Below are 23,607 nucleotides of genomic sequence, written 5' to 3' on the forward strand. Positions count from 1 at the left end.
AACTTGTTAGGTTGTAACAAGCTCCTGTCTTTTTCTTCCCTCTGTAGGGAAGGGAGGAGCACTGGCTGCTGACATTGACATTGACACTGTTGGTACTGAGGGCTGGGGAGAGGATGCAGAGCTGCAGCTGGATGAAGGTAAGAGTGCTGTTTTAGGACTGCTCTGGGAAGATAGACTCCCTGAATTGGGACTGGGGTGTGGGGAAGTTCTGATGAAACCAACTAGGATTCCAACATTCTACTTCATTTGGCTATGATTGTGTCACCACCCAAATCTATTTTGAGCTTGGATTTACCTTACAGATGGGTTTGTGGAGGCTACAGAAGGTTTAGGGGATGATGCTCTCGGCAAAGGACAGGAGGAAGGAGGTGGCTGGGATGTAGAAGAAGATCTGGAACTCCCTCCTGAGTTGGTATGTGGAATTCTTACCCTTGTGAGGTTCTCTCCATTCCCCTCTGTGGAAGCCACTGGCCTTACTGTCCCCTATCCCTATCTATCCAGAGGTCTCCAAACGGAAGGGAGTTTGGACCCTCCTGATCTGATGCTTATCTCCCATTTGAAAGAAGGAAGAATGAGGGAGGCCTTATCACTTCCATCTACCTTGATAGACCCAAAGAGCAGGGAATCTAGGACCCACCACTAATCTCATGCTTTTGTTCCATTTGGAAGAAAGAAGAATCAGGGTTGTGTAAGCAATAGCTTGGGAAAAGACAACAAGCTTTTTTTTTTTTTTTTAATCTGAATTGGAGCTTTTGGTATGTCATTTTGTCACTAGTGAGGGGGCTCCTATTTTGGGGATCTTTTCTCACAACTACCACCCATCCTCCCCAACAGAAGCAGGGAACAAGGTAAATGGTTGTATTTTAGATTCATTAGAACAAAGTGGCTTAAAAATGGCTCAATTTTTCTTTTTCCTCTAGGATGTACCCTCTGGAGCAGCTGGTGGTGCTGAAGATGGGTTCTTTGTGCCCCCAACCAAGGGAACAAGCCCCACTCAGGTAAGCAGAAAAATGTAGTCCTGTAAGGATGAGTAGTTCTGAGCTGGCTAATATTTGATTAATATATAAATAGTGTTGGATATTTTTTCTACTGTAGGTATGGAGGAGGAAAATTTGGGAAGAGAAAGGGCAAAATTTCACTTGGCCTGAACTTTTTGTTTCTTATTAGATCTGGTGCAATAACTCTCAGCTTCCAGTTGATCATATCCTGGCAGGTTCTTTTGAAACAGCCATGCGGGTAAGTTGGCTCTTAATCTTGGCTCTTCCTCTTAGGTGTGTTAGCTCAGGGTCTCAGGGAGACAGTTGACTCATTTAACCAAAAAGGAATGTTCCTTCCAACAAGGCCAGAGGTTTATGTTTTATGGAAGCCCTTGGTCTTGCTTAAGCATACCTGCCTCATAAGGCGTTCCTCTTTCCTGCTTCCCACTTGGCCATGCAGTCTTTTAAGGTAGATCCTTTAGCCATCTTCCACCCATTTATTGCCTGCTTCTGGCTCATATCAGTGAGGTTATTTTAGCACCCCTTCCTGAATGGGTATCTGTTTGAACAATAAGCCATGTATTGTAATAAAATTAATGATAATAATAGCAACTGCAACAACCGCCAGCATTTCTTCAGTGTTCACTGTGTGCCAGACACTGTCCTAAGTAGTTTATAGGTATTATTAATTGAGGTTGGTGTTTTAGTTAGTGTATTTTACTGATGAGGAGAGAAGTTAAATACCTTGCTAAGGTCCTCTTGTTCTTAAGTAGCAGGACCTAAAATTCTGTACTTTTTTCCTTCTGTGTTCTAGCTCCTTCATGACCAGGTAGGGGTAATCCAGTTTGGCCCCTATAAGCAGCTGTTCCTACAGACATATGCCCGAGGCCGCACCACGTATCAAGCTCTGCCCTGCCTGCCCTCCATGTATGGCTATCCTAATCGTAATTGGTAAGGCCCTTTGCTCCTTGTCTCCCTCTGTCCCAAGTTGTGTTTGGCTGGGCGTGGTGGTTCAAGCCTGTAATCCTAGTACTCTGAGAGGCCAAGGCAGGTGGATCATTTGAGCTCAGGAGTCTGAGACCAGCCTGAGCAAGAGTGAGACCCTATCTCTACTAAAACACAGAAAAACAAGCCAAGCATGGTAGTGTACACCTGTAGTCCCAGCTACTCAGGAGGGTGAGGCAAGAAGTTTGCTTGAGCCCAAGAGTTTGAGATTGCTGTGAGCTACGATATCACAGCATTCTATCCTGGGCGACAGAGTAAGACTGTCTTAATAAAAACAAGTTGTAGTAGGGACTTCACATGGTGTCTCAGTGACACAGTTATTTGGCATGTTATTCTGTGTGGTTTGAGGTTTATACCTGCTGCTGTACTATTCTCTGGCTAATTTCACAGGAAGGTGGTTGTTACGATGTTTGCCAAAAAGAGAAGTTGAGTCAGGCTGGGCACAGTGGCTCACACCTGTAATCCTAGCACTCTGAGAGGCCAAGGCAGGTGGAGTGCCTGAGCTCACAGGTTTGAGACCAGCCGGAGCCAGAGTGAAACCCCGCCTCTAAAAATAGCCAGGTGTTGTAGCGGGCATTCAGTGGGCATCCATGTCCCAGCTACTTGTGAGGCTGAGGCAAGAGAATCACTGGAGCCCAGAAGTTTGAGGTTGCTGTGAGCTATAACACCATGGCACTCTACCGAGGGCAATAAAACAACACTCTGTCTCAAAAAAAAAGGAAAGAGAGAAGTTGAGTCCTAGTTGGCAACTAACTATCCTGTCGTCTTCCTAATTTTCCCTGTCCAGGAAGGACGCAGGGCTGAAGAATGGTGTACCAGCTGTGGGCCTGAAGCTCAATGACCTGATCCAACGGTTGCAGTTATGCTACCAGCTCACCACAGTTGGCAAGTTTGAGGAGGCAGTGGAAAAATTCCGTTCTATCCTGCTCAGTGTGCCACTTCTTGTTGTAGACAATAAACAGGAGATTGCAGAGGTAAGAGTGGTCTAGCCACTGTGCCTGTTCTGAGCCCCCCAAAACCCTCTCTTCCGTTACCCTCCTTCCGTTACCTTCTATTAATGGGAAGGTGTTTGTAATGATGTTTGCCAGAAAGGGAAGTTGAGTCAGGCGGGACACGGTGGCTCATGCATAATCCTCGTACTCTGGGAGTCCGAATGGATTGCCTCGGGTGGATTGCCCAAGCTCACAGGTTTGAGACCAGCCTGAGCCAGAGCTGTCTCCCTCCAGGCCCAACAGCTCATCACTATTTGCCGTGAATACATCGTGGGTTTGTCGATGGAGATAGAAAGGAAGAAGCTGCCCAAAGAGACTCTAGAACAGCAGAAGCGCATCTGTGAGGTAAGGTCTAAGAGACTGTGAGCACTACAGAGGTGTCCTCTTCTCCCTCCTTTACGTCTGAGTTCTTTAATTCCAAACCCAGATCTGACTCTGGGGAGGAAGAGAAATTTGGGTTCGTTTCTGTTTGGGGAAACTTCATTTCTTTACTCTGTTTCATCTTGGTTCATCAGTCCAGCGTAACTGCTCACTGTTTCATAGCTAATCCTGTTTGTTTTGTTTTATGCCTATGGCTGGCTACAAAGGCATAAAAATGACCTGTGCGGCTGTGGCGTCAGCCTGGCACATATTCCTCTTTCCACCCCTAGATGGCAGCCTACTTCACACACTCCAACTTGCAGCCGGTGCACATGATCCTGGTGCTGCGCACAGCCCTCAACCTCTTCTTCAAACTCAAGAACTTCAAGACAGCTGCCACTTTTGCCCAGCGCCTGCTGGAACTTGGGCCCAAGCCTGAAGTGGGTCAACAGGTAGGTAGAAACTCCCTTCAGTTAACCACAGGGAGCCAGATTTGCTCTTACATGGAGGGAGCAGACCAGAGTCCTTGCCTCTGAAATAAAGCAATATATAATATTCAACAAAAAGAGCCAACAGAATGCCATCCTTTGTTTATCTCCTGACCTGGCTGCTTCCTTTCGTTCTTGGAAATTGAATTAATGTATTCAAACATACTATTAGTACGAGAGTTGTCTGCAACCCAGGAAAAGTTCTATGACACCTGAAAATAACCCATAACCTATCCATAAGCTCCAGATGTCCCACCATAACCATCACTAACCTTCACGACACGTACTATTACTTGTGTCCTCCAAAAAGCATTCTTCTTGGGTGATGGAAGCTTGTTGTAACCCTTTCTGGGGCCTGACCCTGATAATCACCAGTGTTGGTGGAAGAATGTGGGTTTAGATCCATGGATTCAATGCTGAGGGGGGGAAGCTCGATACTACAGGAACAGTGATTTTCAGTCATTTACATACATCCTGTACAGAGGTTGGGACCTGTGTCCACACAGTATAGTTGCATTGCACATCAGAGAACTACTTTAGAGTGGGGTGCAGTTTTGTTATAACTGAAACACTTTTTCCTTCCCCTAGACCCGAAAAATCCTGTCTGCCTGCGAGAAGAACCCCACAGATGCCTACCAGCTCAATTACGACATGCACAACCCCTTTGATATCTGTGCTGCATCTTACCGACCCATCTATCGTGGGAAGCCAATAGAGAAGTGTCCACTCAGTGGGGCCTGTTATTCCCCTGAGTTCAAGGGTCAAGTCTGCAGGGTCACTACAGTAAGTACTGTCTTCATGAAATACATCTAATTCTGCCTCCCTAAAAGACAAGAATAAAAAAATTTCAAAAAATGCTTATATACGTATATATACAGAGGGTGCCAAAAAAATTTATACAAATTTTAAGAAAAATAACTGTGTTAAAATTGTAATACTCAATATATACTGATAACAAAGGATGAACACAAGTCACATTTGACTTATGCAATTATTAGAGGTGTTCAAGTTTATACTTAATACATAGTACATAGATAACATTGCTTATAATGTGTATACATTTTTTTTGGCACCCCGGTATATGTAGGATAATTGAGGAAAGAGAAAGCAAGATGGGCCTTTTTTTCTCTTGTATTTCCCCTAGCTCCTTGAGGCATATCATTGGGGAAAGTTAAAACTGCTCCCCACTGCTCTTTACCAGTCAGTAACAACATACCTGTCTACTATGCTCACTGAGGGGGATAGGGAATAAACTTTCTAGTGTTCTTAACAATCTCTAACTTGTTCTTTTTCCTTATCTACAGGTCACAGAGATTGGCAAAGACGTGATTGGTTTAAGGATCAGTCCTCTACAGTTCCGCTAAGGCCCCCCTTTGTTTGTATGTGTATATCAGCCACCATGTTCTGCTCAGAACATGTCAGTCTTTATGTCCTCTTTCTAATGCCACTGCCTACCCCTCATGCCCCAACCCAGTCTTCACAGGTACACGTCAAATTATTGATATTTGATTCTTTCTGCCCTCAAATCTAGTGTTCTTTTCTCTTCTTCTATGGCAAATCAAAGTGTGTAGACTTTCTTGAGGACATCTCATCTTCTCAAGTTGACGGTAGTTATGGTCATAGTTGGCCTCTCCTTTCCACCTTAGTTCTTTCAAGAAACAAATGAAAACACTGTATGTTCAGTAAATGCCTTCAGTATTTATGCCTTCCTTCCTTACCAGCTTTGGTTCCTTTCTACTAGAAAGGAAGAGGATATAATAATTAAGATACCATTTTTACTCAGCATACCAACTCTGAGTCATTTTCCACTTTCCTTAGGCATTTAAACTCCAGGCAGGTACCCTCAGTGTACCAGAAACTTTAGGTCTGAAAACCAATCCAAAATGCATACCACTTGTTACTGCTCTGTCCTTCATAACTATTGTTCTCATATTTTGTTTCTCACACTAAATAAATTTGTATGAGAGCTTCTTGGCTGGCCATTTATTTATTGGACACTCTCATATTCCTTTTAATCTCATGCAGCTGCCTCACCAAAGCAGATATCTTTTAATTTTCTTTCTATTTTTTGTAGAAACAGGATCTTACTATGTTGCCCAGGCTGATCTCAAATTTACGTCCTCAAGTAATTCTCCTGCCTTAATCTCCCAGAGTGCTAGCATTCATTACAGGAGTGAGTCACTACTTCTGGCCATAATAATTTCTTAATTTCAAAATAATAAATACCCACTACTGAAAAAAGAAAGAAGAACATATTTTTCATAAACTATATGTGAGGCGTAAATCTAAACTGCTATGAGGAAGAAAGCAAGCAAGTAGTTCCTGTAGTATTATCATTATTATTATTATTATTTTCTATTTGAGACAGTCTCTAGAGCCTTGCTCTGTTGCCCAGGCTAGAGTGCCATGGCCTTAGCCTACCTGACAACAACCTCAAACACCTGAGCTGAAGTAGTCCTGTGTCATTCTTCCAAGTAGCTTGGACTACAGGTGGGCACCACCATGCCTGGCTGATTTTGTTGCTTAAGCTGGTCTGAAACTCCTGACCTCAGTTAATTGTCCAGTCTTGGCCTTTAGAGTACTGTTAGGATTACAGGCATGAGCTATTGTGCCTGGCCAAGAGTTGGCTTTCTTAATTAGCATCCCCAAATTAAGTCTACTTTCTCACAAATTGGCAGACCATTTTGGTAATATTTTCCCAAGTTACAAACATTTCTTTCTGTGAACAGAACAGGCAAGTGGTCATACATTTTGGCAACAGGCCAGGCATGGTGGCTCATACCTATAATCCCAGCATTGGGGAAGACTGAGGCTAGAGTACTGGTTAAGCCTAGGAGTTTGAGACAGGCTGGACAACATAACAAAACCCTGTCTCTACAAAAAAAGCACAAATATTAGCCAGGTGTGGTGGCATGCACCTGGAGTCCCAGCTACTCTGGATTCTAGGGTAGGAGGATTGCTTGATACCAGGAGTTGGAAGGTTACAATAAGCTATATATTGATGCCACTGCACTCTAGCAGTGAGAGACCCTGTCTTAAAAAAAAAAAAAAAAATTGGCAACAAAACCTTTTTGCAAGTTTACAAATTACAAAATTAATTTTGCACACATTCTGAATTGAGGGATATGAAAAAGGTCAACAATCCCTGCTTGAAACATCTGTAATTGGGGAAATGGATATATGTGAAATAATTGTGAATACCAATTAAGAATTTGAAGTTGGTCAATAAACTAGAGAACCATTAAGTCATTAAACAAGAATGATATGAATACAGTGCTATAAAGCACTGTTTTGCAACAGTGTTCACTAAAAAAGGCAGGAGCGGCTGGGAGGTGAGTACTGAGATAAGATGTTAGAAATACCAGTATTAAAAACAAACATGTTAGAAATAATGCAAAGAAAGAATCATGCTTATTTTTTGACTCCATCTTTATTAATTACCATCTAGTATTTTCCTTATTAACATCATTATCTTTTCATATTAATGCAAAGCCAATAGAGATGCCCTTTGATAGAAAAGATTTATATTGTTCACATGCTTATTAATAACCATGTTAAAGATACATGTAAATTGAATGGGATTGTTAGCCTGGAATAAATTAGGTTATAGGTGGTGGGGAGAAAAGTTAATCATGGAAGGATTAGATGACAGAAATTTAGAATTGAAAAAGACTTTAGGAAAGTGATTTAGTGACAAGAGTTCAGACTGGAACCTATGTTTTATTACTTACAGTTCAGAATGTTTTCTCCCAAACCACACCACTTATTGGAAGAAAATGGCAGGCTTTGCACAGGTGTGATTTTACAAGCCTATGTGCTATCTGAGGGAAAGGATACAGACCTATCTAGTACTTTATATAGTACTCAAATATGTGTTTAGGAAGCAAAGAATGAAAGTGATAAATGACTTAACCCATGAGTTTTTTTCCTTTAGGACTCTTCTGTCATACCTGCATGTATATCTAATCCAACCTCCCCCAGTCAGCTACCGTACAGCCAGTGCCGGTTCTAATTTATCTCTCCATCCTCCACTGTGCCTAAAACAAGTTTGTTTTGGGCTTTTGTTTTGTTTTTTTGATACTGGGTCTTACACTGTCACCCAGGCTAGAGTGTGGTGAAGCAATCATAGCCCACTGCAGCCTCCAACTCCTCGACTGGAATTAACCTGCGTAAGCCTCCGGAGTAGCTGGGTCTACAGGCATGCACCACCATATTCAGCTAATTTTTAAATTTTTGTAGAGATGAGGTCTCACTTATGTTGCCCAGGCTGGACTTGAGCTCCTGGCCTCAAGCATTCCTGCGTCAGATTCCCAAAGTGCTGAGATTACAGGCATGAGCCACAGTACACAGCCTCAGGACAAGATCTTAAACAGTAGGTGCTCTCTAATTGCTAAAATAGATTTGTGTCTGAAATAGTTGTTCCATTCTGAAGGAAGGGAAGGAAAATCTCCACAGGAAGGAAAGGAAATCTATAGAGTTTATCTGAACATTCTTCATCTTTACTCAATTGGTGGTTGGGTTCTGTATGGTGAAAAGGAGATACATAAGGGAAAGGAAGTCTATTACTACTACATTTGAATAGCCCGCTTGCTCAAGGTCCCAGAGTCACTTTTTCTAACATTGGGTTCCTGGCCATGTGTTCTGTAGTTGGACAGTACTAACAGAGAATAGGAAATTAGAGATATCCATTAGATTCCGCAGACAAATGTGCCTAATTAGAGTTTAAGAGAGCAAAGAGTGGCCAGTGTGTGCCTGCTAAGTTTTAAGACCCAGCTTAGGAGCTGGGGATACAGCTGCGAAGACAACAAACAAAAAGCCTTCCCTTCATAGTGCTTAAATTCCACAAGGTAGGAAACAGACTTATAAACAAGTACCTTAATAATGGTATGATAGAGTGTGTCAGAGTGTTAGAGTTAGGGAGAAAAAGGAAGGGAAATACAAAGTTTATGTGTGGGCCAGAGATGGGGTTCACAGCTGTAATCCTAGCACTCTTCAGAGGCCAAGGCAGGAGGATCCCTTGAGCTCAGGAGTTTGAGGTTGCTGTGAGCTATGATGTGACAGCACTCTATCCAGAGCCCTAAATGAATGAATGAATGGATGAATAAAAATAGTAAAAGTAGCCGGGTGTTGTGGTGGGCACCTATAGTGCCAGCTCCCCGGGATACTGAGGCAAGAAGAGCTCTTGAGCCCAAGAGTTTGAAGTTGCTGTGAACTATGACGCCAGGGGACTCTCTACCCAGGGCGACAGAGTGAGAGGAAGGAAGGAAAAGAGGGAGGGAAGCAGGGAGAGGAGAGGAAGGAAGTGTGGATATGCGTATGGGATAGGTTTGCAATTTTATTTGGTAAGGCCAAAGGAGTGTTTCAGAGAAGATAACATCTGAATGGAATACTGAAGTGAAAGAAAATAGTATGTTATGCCTTATAACTGTCTTTCTCCGTTACATACGCAAGGATTCTAGTTATTTATAGGCAGTTTGTCACATTCTGACCTACCCACAGCTCAGGAAGAAATAATGAAAGCTTCTCCAGGTAATGTGGGAAGTTGAAAGACAGGTTGCCAGGCCATTAAGAAACCTGCACAAGATAACAGTAATTTCCTCACCTGAGAGCTGTAGTTCCAGGAAAAATGGTTTAAAAAAAAAAGTACCTAGACCTAAAGCTTCCTGTCCCTTTAAAAATGGCGGTTCCGCACGGTCCAGCAACACCATTGGTGCAGGGGGTGGGGCGCGCGCTCGAGGGGCGGGGCACGTGGAGGCGCCGCAGGTTCCGCCCCCTACGGCACGTCGCGGGGCAGCAAGATGGCAGCAGCTGGAGGCGACTGCGGTGGCGTCGCCGATGCGGACCGGGAATTGGAGGAGCTTCTGGAAAGTAAGATCCCATAATGGAAAGGCCTGAAGGGGCGATTGTGTGGACCCATTCAGGGGGTTAAGTGAACCTGAGACATTTGGGGCGGGGCGAGAGAAGCTCTCCAAAGGTGAGACCTCAAAAGAAATCTCTGGGTCACCCTGTCCCACCTCCGCGGCGAGAGTTGGGGAGCTCATCTTGGACCCCTAAGCGTCCCAGAACGTGAATCTTCCTGCCGGAGGAGGAAACAATAACCCCTAGGACCTTGTTTCACGATCTGCCTCCAACTCTTAATTGCTTGGGTTAAGTTCTTGGGAGTGCTCCACCCTCCCCGCCGGCAGTAGTAGCAGCCTTTGGCCCTCGGTGGGCAACGAACCGCTGCCCTCATCCTTCTGTGCCTTGTCCTGTCTTCCTTAACACAAAGACACTTTTTTTTACTTTTCCTGATCTTTCCTCTTTGCTGTCTCCAGGCCTCTTACACAGTTCTTTCATCATGTCAGTAGGTCAAACCGACTCCTTTCGCATTATTTTGAGAAATTGAGGACGAGGTGTTTTCAAGGGGAAGACAATTCACCCTCCTGAAAGACGGTGCCTTATTCCCCACACCTCTGCTAGTTTCCTTCCCAGAGTGGGTGTAGTGCCTTCTCGCTAGACCTGGCAGACGGAGTGGTGGTGACAACACAGGCTTTTCGGGGTAGAGGTGAATTTTTTTATATACTGCCTAGTCACAGAAATGTGAGTAGGCAGGAAAATGAACAGAAACGGTGAGGAGTGCCAAGTGACTCTGTGAATTGGCATATAGTTATCTGCAGAGATGAGGCCATGGGGAGCTCTAGGAGCTTGCTGGGGAAGGGCTATACTGGAGAGTAAGAGAAGGCAGTTTAACGCCCTCCTATGGAGTGCAATATGTAGTCCTCCAATTTGTATTGGTACCAGGACAGCAGCAACTGGGTGGGTGGAACATCTTGTGTTTTCTTGCCAAAGATTGTTCTCTTTAGGACTCCAGAATGAGTTCAGGGTTGTAAGAACATTGATGTTTCTGATGGATATTTACATGAAATTGCTAGGGAATCATTAGAGTATGGCAGGGACACACTGTAGATGGAGATGTCTCTGCAGAACTTCTTTTAACCCTTTCCTCCTAGCTCTGAGGTGGACCTCGTTCTATCTTAAGGGGGTTTTAACCCTTTGATCACAATAAATTAGGTAATTCAAAGGGAAGTGGGAGGCTTATCAATGGGGTGGACTCAAAAAATTAGGAAATTGAGGAAAGTTGGCAATTTGAAGGATCTTTTTCCTAACGTTTTGCCCCCAAACCACCCAGCCTTCCATCCTCATTCATCCCCAACACATACACCATGTCTCTTGTCTCTGAAGGTGCTCTTGATGATTTCGATAAAGCCAAACCCTCCCCAGCACCCCCTCCTACCACCACGGCCCCTGATGCTTCGGGGCCTCAGAAGAGATCACCAGGAGACACTGCCAAAGTATAAATTCCACCCCTTGAAGGGAAGGGGGAGGGGTTGGGCTTATTATTCTGAGTAGAGGTGGGGTGGGCCCTGTGGGCCTGAGGGGAAAGGGTGGGGGAGGGTGTCTTGGCTTCACACTGCTGAGTGCTCTTACAGACCTCAGTCCTTGTGAAATGGGGAATTTTAAATGGTTGAATTGGTATGCCACCCATACCTCCTCCAATAGCCTTTTTTTGGGGTCCTCATTCGGAGAGATAGTTAGAATGTCCAGTGGAAGGAGGGAGGCACCACAGTTCCCAAGCAATTGCCTGTGGCTTCTGTCAGAGGCCAGGTGCAGTGCAGTGCAGTGCCAAGTAAGAGATGCATTTTGGCCATCTTTCCCTGCAGGATGCCCTCTTCGCCTCCCAAGAGAAGTTTTTCCAGGAACTATTCGACAGTGAGCTAGCTTCCCAAGCCACCGCAGAGTTCGAGAAGGCAATGAAGGAGCTGGCTGAGGAAGAGCCCCACCTGGTGGAACAGTTCCAAAAGCTCTCAGAGGCTGCAGGGAGAGTGGGTGAGGAGAGGACCCCAGACAAATGGAAATTTTGAAGAGACCTCTGAAGTCTTTGTTGCTAGAGGGCACCAGAATTCTTAGTAAAGTTGATAGCAGTCACCTCACAGGCTTGCATTAGGGCAAGGCAATGGAGGAAAGATAGGAATCCTTCTTTATGAAAAGAAGAAGATAGGTTGGAAAGTAATAGAAAAGATTATTCCAAACTTACCGTTTTGTTTTTCTTTCTTTTCTTTTCTTTTTTTTTTTTTAGAGACAGAGTCTCACTTTGTTGCCATCGGTAGAATGCTGTGGCATCATAGCTCACAGCAACCTCCAGCTCTTGGGTTTAGGATATTCTCTTGCCTCAGCCTCCCGAGTAGCAGGACCTACAGGCGCCCACCCCAACGCCTGGCTATTTTTTTCTTGCAGTTTGGCCAGGGCCAGGTTTGAACTTGCCATCCTTGGTATATGGGACCGGAGCCCTACTCATTGAGCCACAGGCGCTGCCCTAAACTTACCATTTTAAAGGCCACAATGTTGCTATCATAGAAGATAAACTGACACATAGTCTTATGTAGGTTTATGAAATGACTCTGAAGATAATCATGGTATTCAAAGATTAGGAGTATATGATTCACTAGTAAATGCTTCTTATCCAAACTGGTAACCAGTTCATTCTAGGCAAGAAAACAGTTAAAATTGTAAATGATGCTGGTTCTTTTGATCTCTTCTAGGCAGCGATGCAACCTCCCAACAAGAATTCACTTCTTGCCTAAAGGAGACACTAAGTGGACTAGCCAAAAATGCCACTGACCTTCAGGTGAGGGGGAAGGGGTCTCGGGCCACAAGGGGCCCACTCCCAGATACTTCTCCAAAGATAGGTGCTCTTGAGTATCACCCCAAGTCTGTCCCTGCCTAACTATTTTGTTACAGGCAAGTTTAGATAGTTTATCTCCATCTGGAAGAGTGGTAAGCATTCCAATAAAGCATTGTACTTCTCACCTCTCTCTTGTCCTGTCTAGAACTCAGGCATGTCAGAAGAGGAACTGACCAAGGCCATGGAGGGGTTGGGTATGGATGAAGGCGATGGGGAAGGAAACATCCTCCCCATCATGCAGAGTATTATGCAGAACCTGCTGTCCAAGGATGTGTTATACCCATCGCTGAAGGAGATCACAGAAAAGGTTTGTTAACCTTCCATTTCTGCTTTTTCTCTTCACTCTCCATGTCAACTCACATGGGTTATTTTGTCTACTCATAAACTGCAGAACAAAACTTGAGTGCACAAGTCTCTCTGATTTTTTTCTCCTTTCTTTATTTACTGGTACTGGGGAGAGTTGGAGATTGGGGAAAGTTGTGGTGTCTCCGAGACAATAAAGCTACCACTTTGAGAATGTCTAGGATATCTAGCACAGAGAGGGAAATTCTTTAGCTCTAGTTTTTGTAAAATGATTCAAGGTTCTGGGGTTGTTGTCTAATCAACCCATTCTTGCATTTCTGACTTCAATTCTCCAGCAAGGATTCACTGAGCATTTACTGGATTTATGTTATAGATAATGTAAAAGTACCTTAAGTAATGCTTCCTGCAGCAGAGAGCTTATAGTTTTCCAGGAGAGATAAAATAGAGGAATGGAAGCTTTCCTTTCTTTTTTGTTTTTTTTTTTTGAGACAACTTCAATCTGTCATCCTGGGTAGAGTGCCATGGGATCACAGCTCACAGCAATCTCCAACTCCTAGGCTTAAGCGATTCTCTTGCCTCAGTTTCCCAAGTAGGTGGGACTACAGGCGCCGCAACAATTCCTGGCTATTTTTTGGTTGTAGTTGTCATTGTTGTTTGGCAGGCCCAAATCCAGGGCTGGATTCCAACCTGCCGGCTCTGGTGTATGTGGCTGATGCCTTAGCGCTTGAGCTATAGGTGCCAAGCCAGGAATGGAAGCTTTTCAGTGACATAGAGCAACATATTTGGTGTCAAGTGTGAAAAATAGCATAGGCCAAGAGTAAGCAGACCAAGATCTGGTTGGGGCAAACCCAACTCTTTAGCAAGGAACAGTTTTTATGTTAAGGTTGTTTATGAAAAAGAAAGAAAATGGGTAGCACCTGTGGCTCAAAGGAGTAGGGCGCTGGCCCCATATGCTGGAGGTGGCGGGTTTAAACCCAGCCCCGGCCATAAACTGTAAAAAAAAAAAAAAAAGAAAGAAAGAAAATAAGCAACAGAGACCATATGTGGCCCTCAAAACCTAAAATATTTACTATTTGGCCCTTTATAATGAAGAAAATGTTTGCCAATCTTTGGTGACCATGAATGCTCACATGGCCAGGTGATCTAGTTGGAGTCAGCGCTGCTTTTCAAGATTAACTTGCTTATTTAGCTTTCCTTTCTCTGGTTTCACTTTCCCTTTCACATTTTAAGTATTGGTCTCTATACCCTTCCATATCCACTGTTCACTTAATTTTTCTCTACCCATTCTCTCTTTTCTTAGTATCCAGAATGGTTGCAGAGTCACCAGGAATCTCTACCTCCAGAACAGTTTGAAAAATATCAGGAGCAGCACAGTGTCATGGGTAAAATATGTGAGCAGTTTGAGGCAGAGACCCCCACAGACAGTGAGGCCACTCAGAAGGCTCGTTTTGAGATGGTGCTGGATCTCATGCAACAGGTAGGGCCTCCTTTTGCCATCTGCCCACAGGGGCTGCCCACATAGATGTTCAGTAGAGGAGGAATCTGGGAAAGATGCTTTACTGGCAAACCTGGGTGGAAGAAAGATCACAAAAGAGGCCACATAATGTGATCCTCAGAAGAAGATCATTAATCAAGTTCCTTTTCTGGGATCCTTCTATCTTATGTTCCTTTTTCCTCATTTTCCAGCTACAGGATTTGGGCCATCCTCCAAAAGAGCTTGCTGGGGAAATGGTGAGTGTATTTTCTCCTCCTAGATTTTAATCTGAGCCCCCTTGTTTCCAGAATTCTATAACCACTAGTGATTCCACCTAAGGTGCTAATTGTGGCTAGTGGGGATGGACCTTCAGAAGCACTGATTGAAATATGAGCAGTTATCTGAATCCCTTCATCTCTTCTCCAGCCTCCTGGCCTGAACTTTGACCTGGATGCCCTCAATCTTTCGGGCCTACCAGGTGCCAGTGGCGAACAGTGTCTGATCATGTGAAACACAACACGTTTTCCTCTCTGAGTCCCAGCCGTGGAGAACATCTGGAGTCAGCAGAATCACTGGGAACAGAGGCAGAAGTTATCATCTGCAGGAGCGGTCTGCCCGCTGCCCTCTTGTCATCCCATTCAAGACTGTGCCATACCAGCTGAGGTTTTTCCTCTGTCTTTCTAGGAATAAGGTCTGTTTTGCAGGCCTTTTCTGTGAGTCCTACTTCATTTTGGTTTCTGCTGCTATCAAAGACCCACCCACCTGGCAGGTAAAGGAAGGCATCCCTTTTGGGGCCTGCACCTTATTTCCTCTCCCAAAATAATGTTATATGTGGCCACACTGATGACCAGTATCTTTGTGCCTTGTCTCTACTCCCTTTCTTGGATCTGGAGAGCAGGGGCATAGTCCTGGGACTCTGTATTTCCATAGTTTTCTTGGCAGGGCCTTTGGGAATCAGGAGAAATGTAGTCTGGGCTGGGTTACAGGTCTGTCACCATGCCACCTCACCTTCAGACAGACTGTTCTGAATTCTCTAAGGGGGGAAAGGGCTTTTGCATCTAATCATGATAGGGTTGGAAGAGAAGTCCTGAGATTCTCTTCTCCCTAGGTGCTGAGCCCTCAGCTCCCTATTCTAGCCTGAGAACTCAAGTTGCTACCCAGGTTCTTCCTTCAGTGCTACGTGATCTGGGTAAACCCAGCCCCTGACCTTCCTTTGTCCCCTGCCTGTCCTCCTACTGCCTCTCTTTTTAAAATACGTGTTTATTCCAACCCTTTTGAGCCCAAGCCGTGACAATAAAGGGCCCATCCTATTTCCCCTCGTCTAGACTATCTACCACTCTCACTGGCTTCCTCTGCCTGGCAAACAATTGTAGCGTCAGGTCTGGGAAACGAACGGCCATTCTTCCCCAGATACAGTCTGGCTTATTTAAGCCATCTAATTCCCTTAGGATTCTCTCCCTTGGTTCAAGAAAGTAGCTTGGAAAAGGGAGAGGGTTAAAATCTGGGGCCCTTTTCCTGCAGGCTCCATGAGACAGTGTCTAATAAATATTCTGAGTGAGGAGTGTGGCCTGTTTTTCATTCAGGTCTTTTTTCATCTTCCTCAGCTTCTGTAAGCTGCAGAGTGAAGAGTATTAGGCGACTAGTTCTACATGAAACCGTAGTGCTCAGCTCCCCACCACCACCACCAGCCTTCCCCAGTTGATTCTGCACCTCAGTTGCAAAAGGAGACTGGATAGCCATCTTTTCCTCATTTTCTCATGAACATTTCAATCTGGAAGACCTTCAACTTATAATTCTATTTTAACATTTCTCATTGTTACTATTAATGTTAGTAATACCTTGTTAACATATTATCTAAATTACTTCTCTTTGAGCTGACCTTACCCTTCTCAGTGGCTCCTAGTGGTTCTGTGGACCTTGGCTGCTATATATTGGTGGATACTTTGGTCAGCCCAGCTTGAGTGAGTTATTTTTCACTCAGTAAATAACTCTTGCCAGGCAGATTTAAATTTATCATCTGAGTCACTTTCAGCTCTTGACATGTCACTTAGCTTGGATTAAGACATTTCACCCTTTATAGAACTCGCACATTCTGTGGTATAGACAAGGCATGAAATATGCTTGAGGTTTCAGGCTGTTTGGCAAAGTCCAGTCATTGTACCTTATCAGAGCATGGAAGAACCCAGATTTGAATGTGAGATTTCTGTATTCTTTGGGAAATGGAAAAAGTGCAGGCACACTTGCAATGATGTTTATGGGGACTGAATGCTAAAATTTTCCCTTCAAGATCCAACCAAAACCTGGACAAGGATAGAGAGGAGGGAAGAAGAACAAAAAGGCCCTGCCCCCTTGAACCTTGTGCCTCTTGTCCTGACAGTTTTCTTTTATAAATTCTCATTTCTAACCTAGCCAGGGCATACTCCCAGTGATTATCAACCTTCCTAATGCCACTGCCCTTTAATACAGTTCCCTACAGGTTGAGAACCACTGCCCTAGACCATTTTGGTTTTGTTCCCAAGGCACTCATTTTCATTTTTATTTTGATTGGATTTGAGCTGGTTGAACTCAGGTTGCACTCCATTCCAAAAACACTATTGGACTTACTGTAAGACTTACAGAGATATGGAGCTTGGTACTCAATGACATTCTTTTTTATACTGTATGTGGTAAAGGACCAGGTTTTTAGTTTCTCAAACATCTCCTTTATGTATCAATATGCATTTCTATTGCCCATAACAGGTACACTGCATGCTATCCACCATGCAAGTTTGACAACACCCAAGCTGGCTAGACCCTATTCAACAGGTTAAGTTTACTGATGTGATGATGTACTTGGATATCATGGCAATGTTAAAATGCCAGAAATATTCTAAACATCCTCAATTTCTAATGCATCATATCATAGACTGGTAAAAAATTATTCACAGACCAGCACAGGTCTGATAAACATCTTTGAGTAGCTCTGTTCTGGGGCCTCTGTTTTTCCATAGAGCCAAGCCAGACTGATATATGTCTGTGCTCATTCTCTCCTCCTCCCACTAAAGATGTCAGTTATAAGCCCCAGGTTATTTTGCCTAAATATAAATTGCGGTTCCCACAGTTCCCTCCTTGGGCTTGATTAATTTGTTAGAGCAGCTCATAAAACTTGGAGGAACACTTAACTTACATTTACTGGTTTATTATAAATGGTACAATAACAGATACATATGAAAAGATGCATAAGTTAAGGGTCAGAGCTTCCATGCCCTTTCAGGAATTCTCAGGTGTTTCGCTATCTTGGAAGTTCTTAGAACCCTGTCTTTTGGGGGTTTTATGGAGGCTTTATACATAGGCATGATTGATTATACTGTTGGCCATTGGTGATTAACTACCCACAGCCCTTTTCCCCTTCCCTGAAGTTGGAGGGTGGGGCTGCAAGTTCCAATCTGCTAAAACAGCTGTGGTCCTTTTGATGGCCAACACCCCCCCCATCCTGAAGCTACTTAGGGGCTGCTAGCCATCAGTCAACTTATTAGAATACAGTAAGACATCACTTTAGGGGCCAGGTGCTATGGCTCCTGTATTCCTAGTGCTCTGGGAGGCTGAGGAAGAGGATCACTTGAGGTTAGGAGTTGGAGACCAACTTGAGCAAGAGCAAGACCCCGTGTCTGCTAAAAATAGAAAAAATCAGCCAGGCATGATGGTGGTGTGTATGCCCAGCTGCTTCAGAGGCTGAGACAGAAGGATTACTTGAGCCCAGGAGTTTCAGGTTGTGAGCTATAATGACACCCTTGCACTCTAGTCAAGGTGACACAGTGAAACTCTGTCTCAAAAAAAAAAAAAAAAAAGAAAGAAAAGAAAAAGGCGGGTGCTGTGGCTCACTCCTGGGAGGCCGAGGCGGGTGGATTTCCTGAGCTCAGAAGTTCAAGAACAGCCTGAACAAGAGTAAGACCCCATCTTTAAAAATAGCTGGCCTTGTGGTGGGTGCCTGTAGTTCCAGCTACTGGGAGGCTAAGGCAAGAGAATCACTTAAGCCCAGGAATTAGAGGTTGCTGTGAGCTGTGATGCCACGGCACTACCAAGGGCAACATAGACTCTGTCGTCCCCCCCCCCCAAAAAAAAGAAAAACACATCGTCTTGGCGATTTTAAGGATTCGTGGGGTAGATGCCAGGAAAGGGGGGCACAGACTAAATACATGTTTTACAGTATCACAACTGCGGGAAGAATACCCATATTTTATGAGTTGGGAAACAGGTGTACAGAGCCTGAGCTGACACTGATATCAAGGAACTCAAAGCAGCACTGTGGCAGTGCCGTCCCTTCCAGTACCTCCACCAGCTCTCATTACATGGAGGAAACACAGGCTCTGGTAATAAAATGAAGTGCTGGCCCAAATATGTATGTCAGTGAATCCAGGAAACCTACTTTATGGTCATTTCCCAGTTTCCAAATATTTAATCAGATTGAACATGTTTAACAGTTGGCAGAAAGCCCAAATAGAAGCTCCTGAAATTTTACCTCCACCTCTGCCAAGATAATAAAAAATAATGGAAGAAATTAGTCAACCCTTTAAGATTTAAAGGTTATTGGGGTATTGGTCTCCATCGTATCTTCATTTAGTTTCATCTATTCGACCCTTGCAAAAACGATAGCTTATAGTGGATAACAAAAGATTCGCGAACTTAAGCAAGTAATAGTTCCAGTTGTAGTGCCCTGTTGGATATGGATTCTTCTGTTGCTCTAGCTCAAGAATTAGCAAACTAAAGCCCACAGTCCAAATCTGGCCGGCTACGTGGTTTTTTTGTTTGTTTGTTTTTGATTTTTTTTGTGTGTGTTTTTTTTTGCAATTTTTGGCCAGGGCTGGGTTTGAACTGGCTACCTCTGGCATTTGGGGCCAGTGCCCTACTCCTTTGAGCCACAGGCACTGCCCCTGCTACATGTTTTTGTAAATAAAAGTTTTATTAACAATGAAACCATGATTATTTATTTATGTATTATGTAAGGATGCGTTAGTGCAGAGTGTAGCAGTTGTGGCAGAGATCATATAGCCTGGAAAAATATTTACTATTCGAAGTTCATGAGCCCCTGATTTAGTGAATGTGTTCTCTCAATGCCCATTAAGAGAAATATGAAAATAGTTTATATTCTCAAAGGATGGGCAGCATTGTGTGTTCACAGTCTTAGAGATGTTAATTCTCATCTTCTCTGTCATAGTCCAAAGAGTCCTGGCTAGTCTGCATAATAATCATGTTTTTTCTTATTTAAGGTTATGATGCTAATCAGGTATCAAGGATATGTTTACCTGATGACCAAGCAGTGTCAATTACTGTGGATTCCTTGGTAACATATATATACTCCATCCAGTGGTGGGAGATAAATCCTCCAAAGATGCAGCAGCCTGACACATTTGTGAAATTTTGAGGAGTCCAGTAGTCTGGAGCATTCTAGGACATATGTAAAGTCAAGAAGAGATTATTCCAGGCCTCTTACAGTTTTGGACTAAGCATGTTCTGTACTTAAGAATGCAAGAAAGGGCTCTGCAGCAGGTTGAGGGGGTCATATGACTTGGAAAATTTTGTCTCCAGAAGTTTAGCACTTATCTCTGGGCCAAACAAAGAAGACAAGTGGTTTGGGGAAAAAGTTTATAAATTTGCCAGCAGATGAGGATGATAGATTCTCATCTTCAAGAACTATTAGCATTCCTCTTATCAGAAATACAGAGATTTTGAAAGGGGGTTTTCAGCTTCAGGCTATTACCATTTCAACTATAGCATCTCCAGTAAAGATGACCTTGTGTCTATTGAGCCATCTCCTGTGTTTTTTTGTTTTATTTTGTTTTGTTTTGAGACAGAGTCTCACTGTGCCGCCCTCAGTAGAGTGCCATGGTGTCACAGCGCACAGCAACCTCAAACTCCTGGGCTCAAGCGATTCTCTTGCCTCAGCCTCCCAAGTAGTTGGGACTACAGGTGCCCGCCACAATGCCCAGCTATTTTTTGTTGCAGTTGTTGTTTAGCAGGCTCAGCCCGGGTTCAAACCAGCCAGTCTTAGTGTATTTGGCGCCATAACAACTGGGCTACAGGCACTGAGCCTGCCATCTCCTGTGTTTAATAAACTAGAAACAGGGTGGCGCCTGTGGCTCGGTGTGTAGGGCGCTGGCCCCATATGCCGAGGGTGGCAGGTTCAAACCCAGACCCGGCCAAACTGCAACAAAAAAATAGCTGGGCATTGTGCCGGGCACCTATAGTCCCAGCTACTCGAGAGGCTAAGGCAAGAGAATCACCTGAGCCCGGGAGTTGGAAGTTGCTGTGAGCTGTGTGACACCATGGCACTCTACTGAGGGCGATACAGAGAGACTCTGTCTTTACAAATAATAATAACAAATAAATAAAATAAGCTAGAAACTGGGCGAAGTAGCTCATGCTAGTAATTCTAGCAGTCCAGGAGGCCAAGGTGGGAGGATCTCTTGAGATCCAAAGTTTGAAAGCAGGCTTGGTGCCTGTAGCACAGTGGTTACAGCACCGGCAACATACACCCAGGCTGGTGGGTTTGAGCTCAGACTGGGCCAGCTAAACGATGACAACCACAACAAGAAAATAGCCAGGTATTGTGGCAGGTGCCTGTAGTCCCAGCTACTTGGGAGGCTGAGGCAAGAGAATCACTTAAGCCCAAGAGTTTGCAGTTGCTGTGAGCTGCCACAGCACTCTACCAAGGGTGACATAATGAGACTGTCAAAAAAAAAGTTTGAAAGTGAGTAGGACACTGGCCACATACACCAGAGCTGGTAGGTTTGAGCCCAGCCCAGGTCTGCTAAACAACAATGACAGCAGCAACCAAAAAGTAGCTGGGCTTTGTGGCAGGCACCTGTAGTCCCAGCTACTTGGGAGGCTGCAGCAAGAGAATCGCTTAAGCATGAGAGTTTGAGGTTGCTGTGAGCTGTGATGCTAGGGCACTGTACTGGGGGCAACACAGTGAGACGCTGTCTCAATAAATACATAAATAAAAATATTTTTTAAAAAAGTTTCGAAGCAACTTGAGCCTAGCAAGACCCCACGTCTGCTAGAAATAGACACATTAACAAGATGTTCTGCTGTTAAAACAAACAAAAAAAAACAACCAGCTAGCCCAGGCCAGGTAAATAACAATGACAACTGCAACAAAAAATAGCCAGGTGTTGGGTGGGTGCCTATAGTCCCAGCTACTTGGGAGGCTGAGGCAAGAGGATTCGTTTAGCCCTGCAGTTTGAGGTTGCTGTGAGTTGGGCTGAGGCAATGGCACTCTAGCCCAAGCAGCAGAGTGAGTCTTTATGTAAATGAATGAATGAATGAAACTAATGTAGGTTTTAATTTCCAAAAAGGGTGGAAGGGGTGAAAGAGACAGCTCATAAAACATTTTTGTTCTTTTTCTAGGGCTTTGTCTCTTGTTATATATTCCCCACTGTCAATTTCACCCTTCCTATCTATGGGAGGAGGGGCAACATAGTCATTGGACTACTTCCTGCTGAATTAGGGCTGTGTTTTAGATGGAAGTTTTATTTATGCCATTGCAAAGCTTTGGCAATAGATTTCCAAAAATAAAGCTACATTACAGGGCGGCTCCAGATTTTACTCCCCTTGGTACCTAAGACCAGTTGGATTGTGGGTCTTTACAGTCACCTTGTACATGATGTCTGGTACAGGTATGAGCAAGAAAGTAACATGGGATTTCTGAGTATGGTGCTATTAGTCACAACCTGTACGTGATCCAAGAGACCAGTTTGGATAATTCAGAAATTATATACAGGAATACTTGTACCAAAGGGGGGTTAATGTGGCAAACCCAGCAGTGAGACAGATAGTAGAAGAGGCAGTAGCCCAGGAACTCCTTACTAAGGAGTTGTCGCTCCATCCTATAGATTGAACACATAACCAAAGAAAGGTTAGTGAAAATATCAATATTTTCATTTTTCTTTTTTAAACAGATACTTGAGGTTACCCAAAAGTTGGCCCATTTACCAGGGCCTTGGGTCTACTTCCTCTATGGAACACCTTATTACTCTGGTATGATGGATCCAGGGTTTTACTCCTGGCAATTTTAATGAGGTTTGAGCTGTTAAAGGCACTTAATAGGGTCCTTTTCACTGTATATGGTTCAACATAGACCCGTCTATAAACGTGATTCACCATATAAACAGAAGCAAAAACAAAGACCTTATGATCATCTTAATAGAGGAAACATTTGACAAAATTCAGCACAATTTTATAATAACTTGTTAACAATCAGGCATAGATGGAAAATACCTCAAAATAATAAAAACCATATATAACAAACCCATAGCCAACATCATATTGAGCAGGGAAAAATTGAAAGCATTCCTTAGATCTGAAACTAGACAATGGTGCCTATTGTCAACTGCTGGAAGTCTTAGCCAGAGTAATCAGAAAAGAGAAGGAAATCAAATGGAGTTAAAAGAGCTGAAACTATCATTCTTTGCTGATGAGACGATCTTATTTCTAGAAAACTTCAAAGACTCTGCTAGGACACTCATGGAATTGATAAATAAATTTGGCAGTCTCAGTTTACAAAATCAGTGTAAACAAGTCAGTAGCATTTCTATATACCAACAACAGTCGAGAAGCAAATCAAAAACTCAATACATTTCACAATAGCAGCAAAGAAAATAAAATATATAGGAATATAAGAAGGTGAAAGACCTCTGCAGGGGAAACCATGAGTCACTGAGGAAGAAAAGAGCAGAGGATACAAACAAATGGAAAGCCGGACACAGTGCCTCACGCCTGTAATCCCAGCACTCTGGGAGGCCGAGGCAGGCGAGCCTGAGCTCAACAAGTTCAGGAACAGCCCCAGCTAGAGTAAGACCCCATCTCTAAAAATAGCTGGGTGTTGTGGCGAGTGCCTGTAGTACCAACTACTTGGGAGGCTGAGGCAAGAGAATCACATGAACCCAAGAGTCTGAGGTTGCTGTGAGCTGTGACACCATGGCACTCTACCAAGGGGTGACAAAGTAAAATTTTGTCTCAAAAAAAAAAATAGCCGGGTGTTGTGGCGGGCGCCTGTAGTCCCAGCTGCTCGGGAGGCTGAGACAACAGAATCGCATAAGCCCAGGAGTTGGAGGTTACTGTGAGCTGTGTGAGGCCACAGCACTCTACCAAGGGCCATAAAGTGAGACTCTGTCTCTACAAAAAAAAAAAAAAAAAAAAACTGAGGGAAGAGGATGGCTTGAGCCCAAGAGTTGGAGGTTGCTGTGAGCAATGAGGTTGAAACAAGAGGATGGCTTGAGCCCAAGAGTTGGAGGTTGATGTGAGCACT

At 43.9% G+C, this 23,607-nt stretch overlaps 2 protein-coding genes across 4 annotated transcripts in view; both read left to right on the plus strand.

The window, feature by feature from the left end:
* Positions 1-5,799, plus strand: part of COPA (COPI coat complex subunit alpha) — a 48,009-nt gene extending 42,210 nt beyond the window's left edge. For both annotated transcript variants that reach the window (XM_053604505.1, XM_053604506.1), the window contains exons 24-33: positions 48-137; positions 303-412; positions 921-998; positions 1,168-1,236; positions 1,792-1,928; positions 2,770-2,956; positions 3,209-3,319; positions 3,625-3,786; positions 4,411-4,605; positions 5,127-5,799. In XM_053604505.1, the coding sequence (XP_053460480.1) occupies positions 48-137; positions 303-412; positions 921-998; positions 1,168-1,236; positions 1,792-1,928; positions 2,770-2,956; positions 3,209-3,319; positions 3,625-3,786; positions 4,411-4,605; positions 5,127-5,186 (1,199 nt within the window). In that variant the 3' untranslated portion in view covers positions 5,187-5,799. The remainder of the gene's footprint in view (positions 1-47; positions 138-302; positions 413-920; positions 999-1,167; positions 1,237-1,791; positions 1,929-2,769; positions 2,957-3,208; positions 3,320-3,624; positions 3,787-4,410; positions 4,606-5,126) is intronic.
* A 3,786-nt stretch (positions 5,800-9,585) lies between these two features.
* Positions 9,586-15,882, plus strand: PEX19 (peroxisomal biogenesis factor 19). Of its 2 annotated transcripts, XM_053604519.1 has the most exons (8): positions 9,587-9,690; positions 11,044-11,153; positions 11,523-11,688; positions 12,402-12,487; positions 12,690-12,851; positions 14,148-14,324; positions 14,534-14,578; positions 14,748-15,882. In XM_053604519.1, the coding sequence occupies exons 1-8, from the start codon at positions 9,621-9,623 to the stop codon at positions 14,829-14,831; spliced, it is 900 nt and encodes a 299-aa protein (XP_053460494.1). In that variant the 5' UTR covers positions 9,587-9,620; the 3' UTR covers positions 14,832-15,882. The 2 variants fall into 2 exon arrangements, with proteins under 2 accessions (XP_053460495.1, XP_053460494.1); XM_053604520.1 differs by lacking the exon at positions 11,044-11,153 and having other exon boundaries at positions 9,586-9,690.
* Positions 15,883-23,607: the final 7,725 nt, after the last annotated feature.

This window comes from Nycticebus coucang, chromosome 10 (genome assembly GCF_027406575.1).
Source record: "Nycticebus coucang isolate mNycCou1 chromosome 10, mNycCou1.pri, whole genome shotgun sequence".
NCBI classification, from domain to species: Eukaryota; Metazoa; Chordata; class Mammalia; order Primates; family Lorisidae; genus Nycticebus; species Nycticebus coucang.

What these genes read in the sequence shown, in the direction of transcription:
- PEX19 (XM_053604519.1), top strand. Translation starts at nt 9,621, where the DNA reads ATGGCAGCAGCTGGAGGCGACTGCGGTGGCGTCGCCGATGCGGACCGG. An exon ending in AGAGGCTGCAGGGAGAGTGG is followed by an intron (nt 11,689 to 12,401) that starts GTGAGGAGAGGA and finishes GATCTCTTCTAG; the next exon opens with GCAGCGATGCAACCTCCCAA. An exon ending in TGAAGGAGATCACAGAAAAG is followed by an intron (nt 12,852 to 14,147) that starts GTTTGTTAACCT and finishes CTCTTTTCTTAG; the next exon opens with TATCCAGAATGGTTGCAGAG.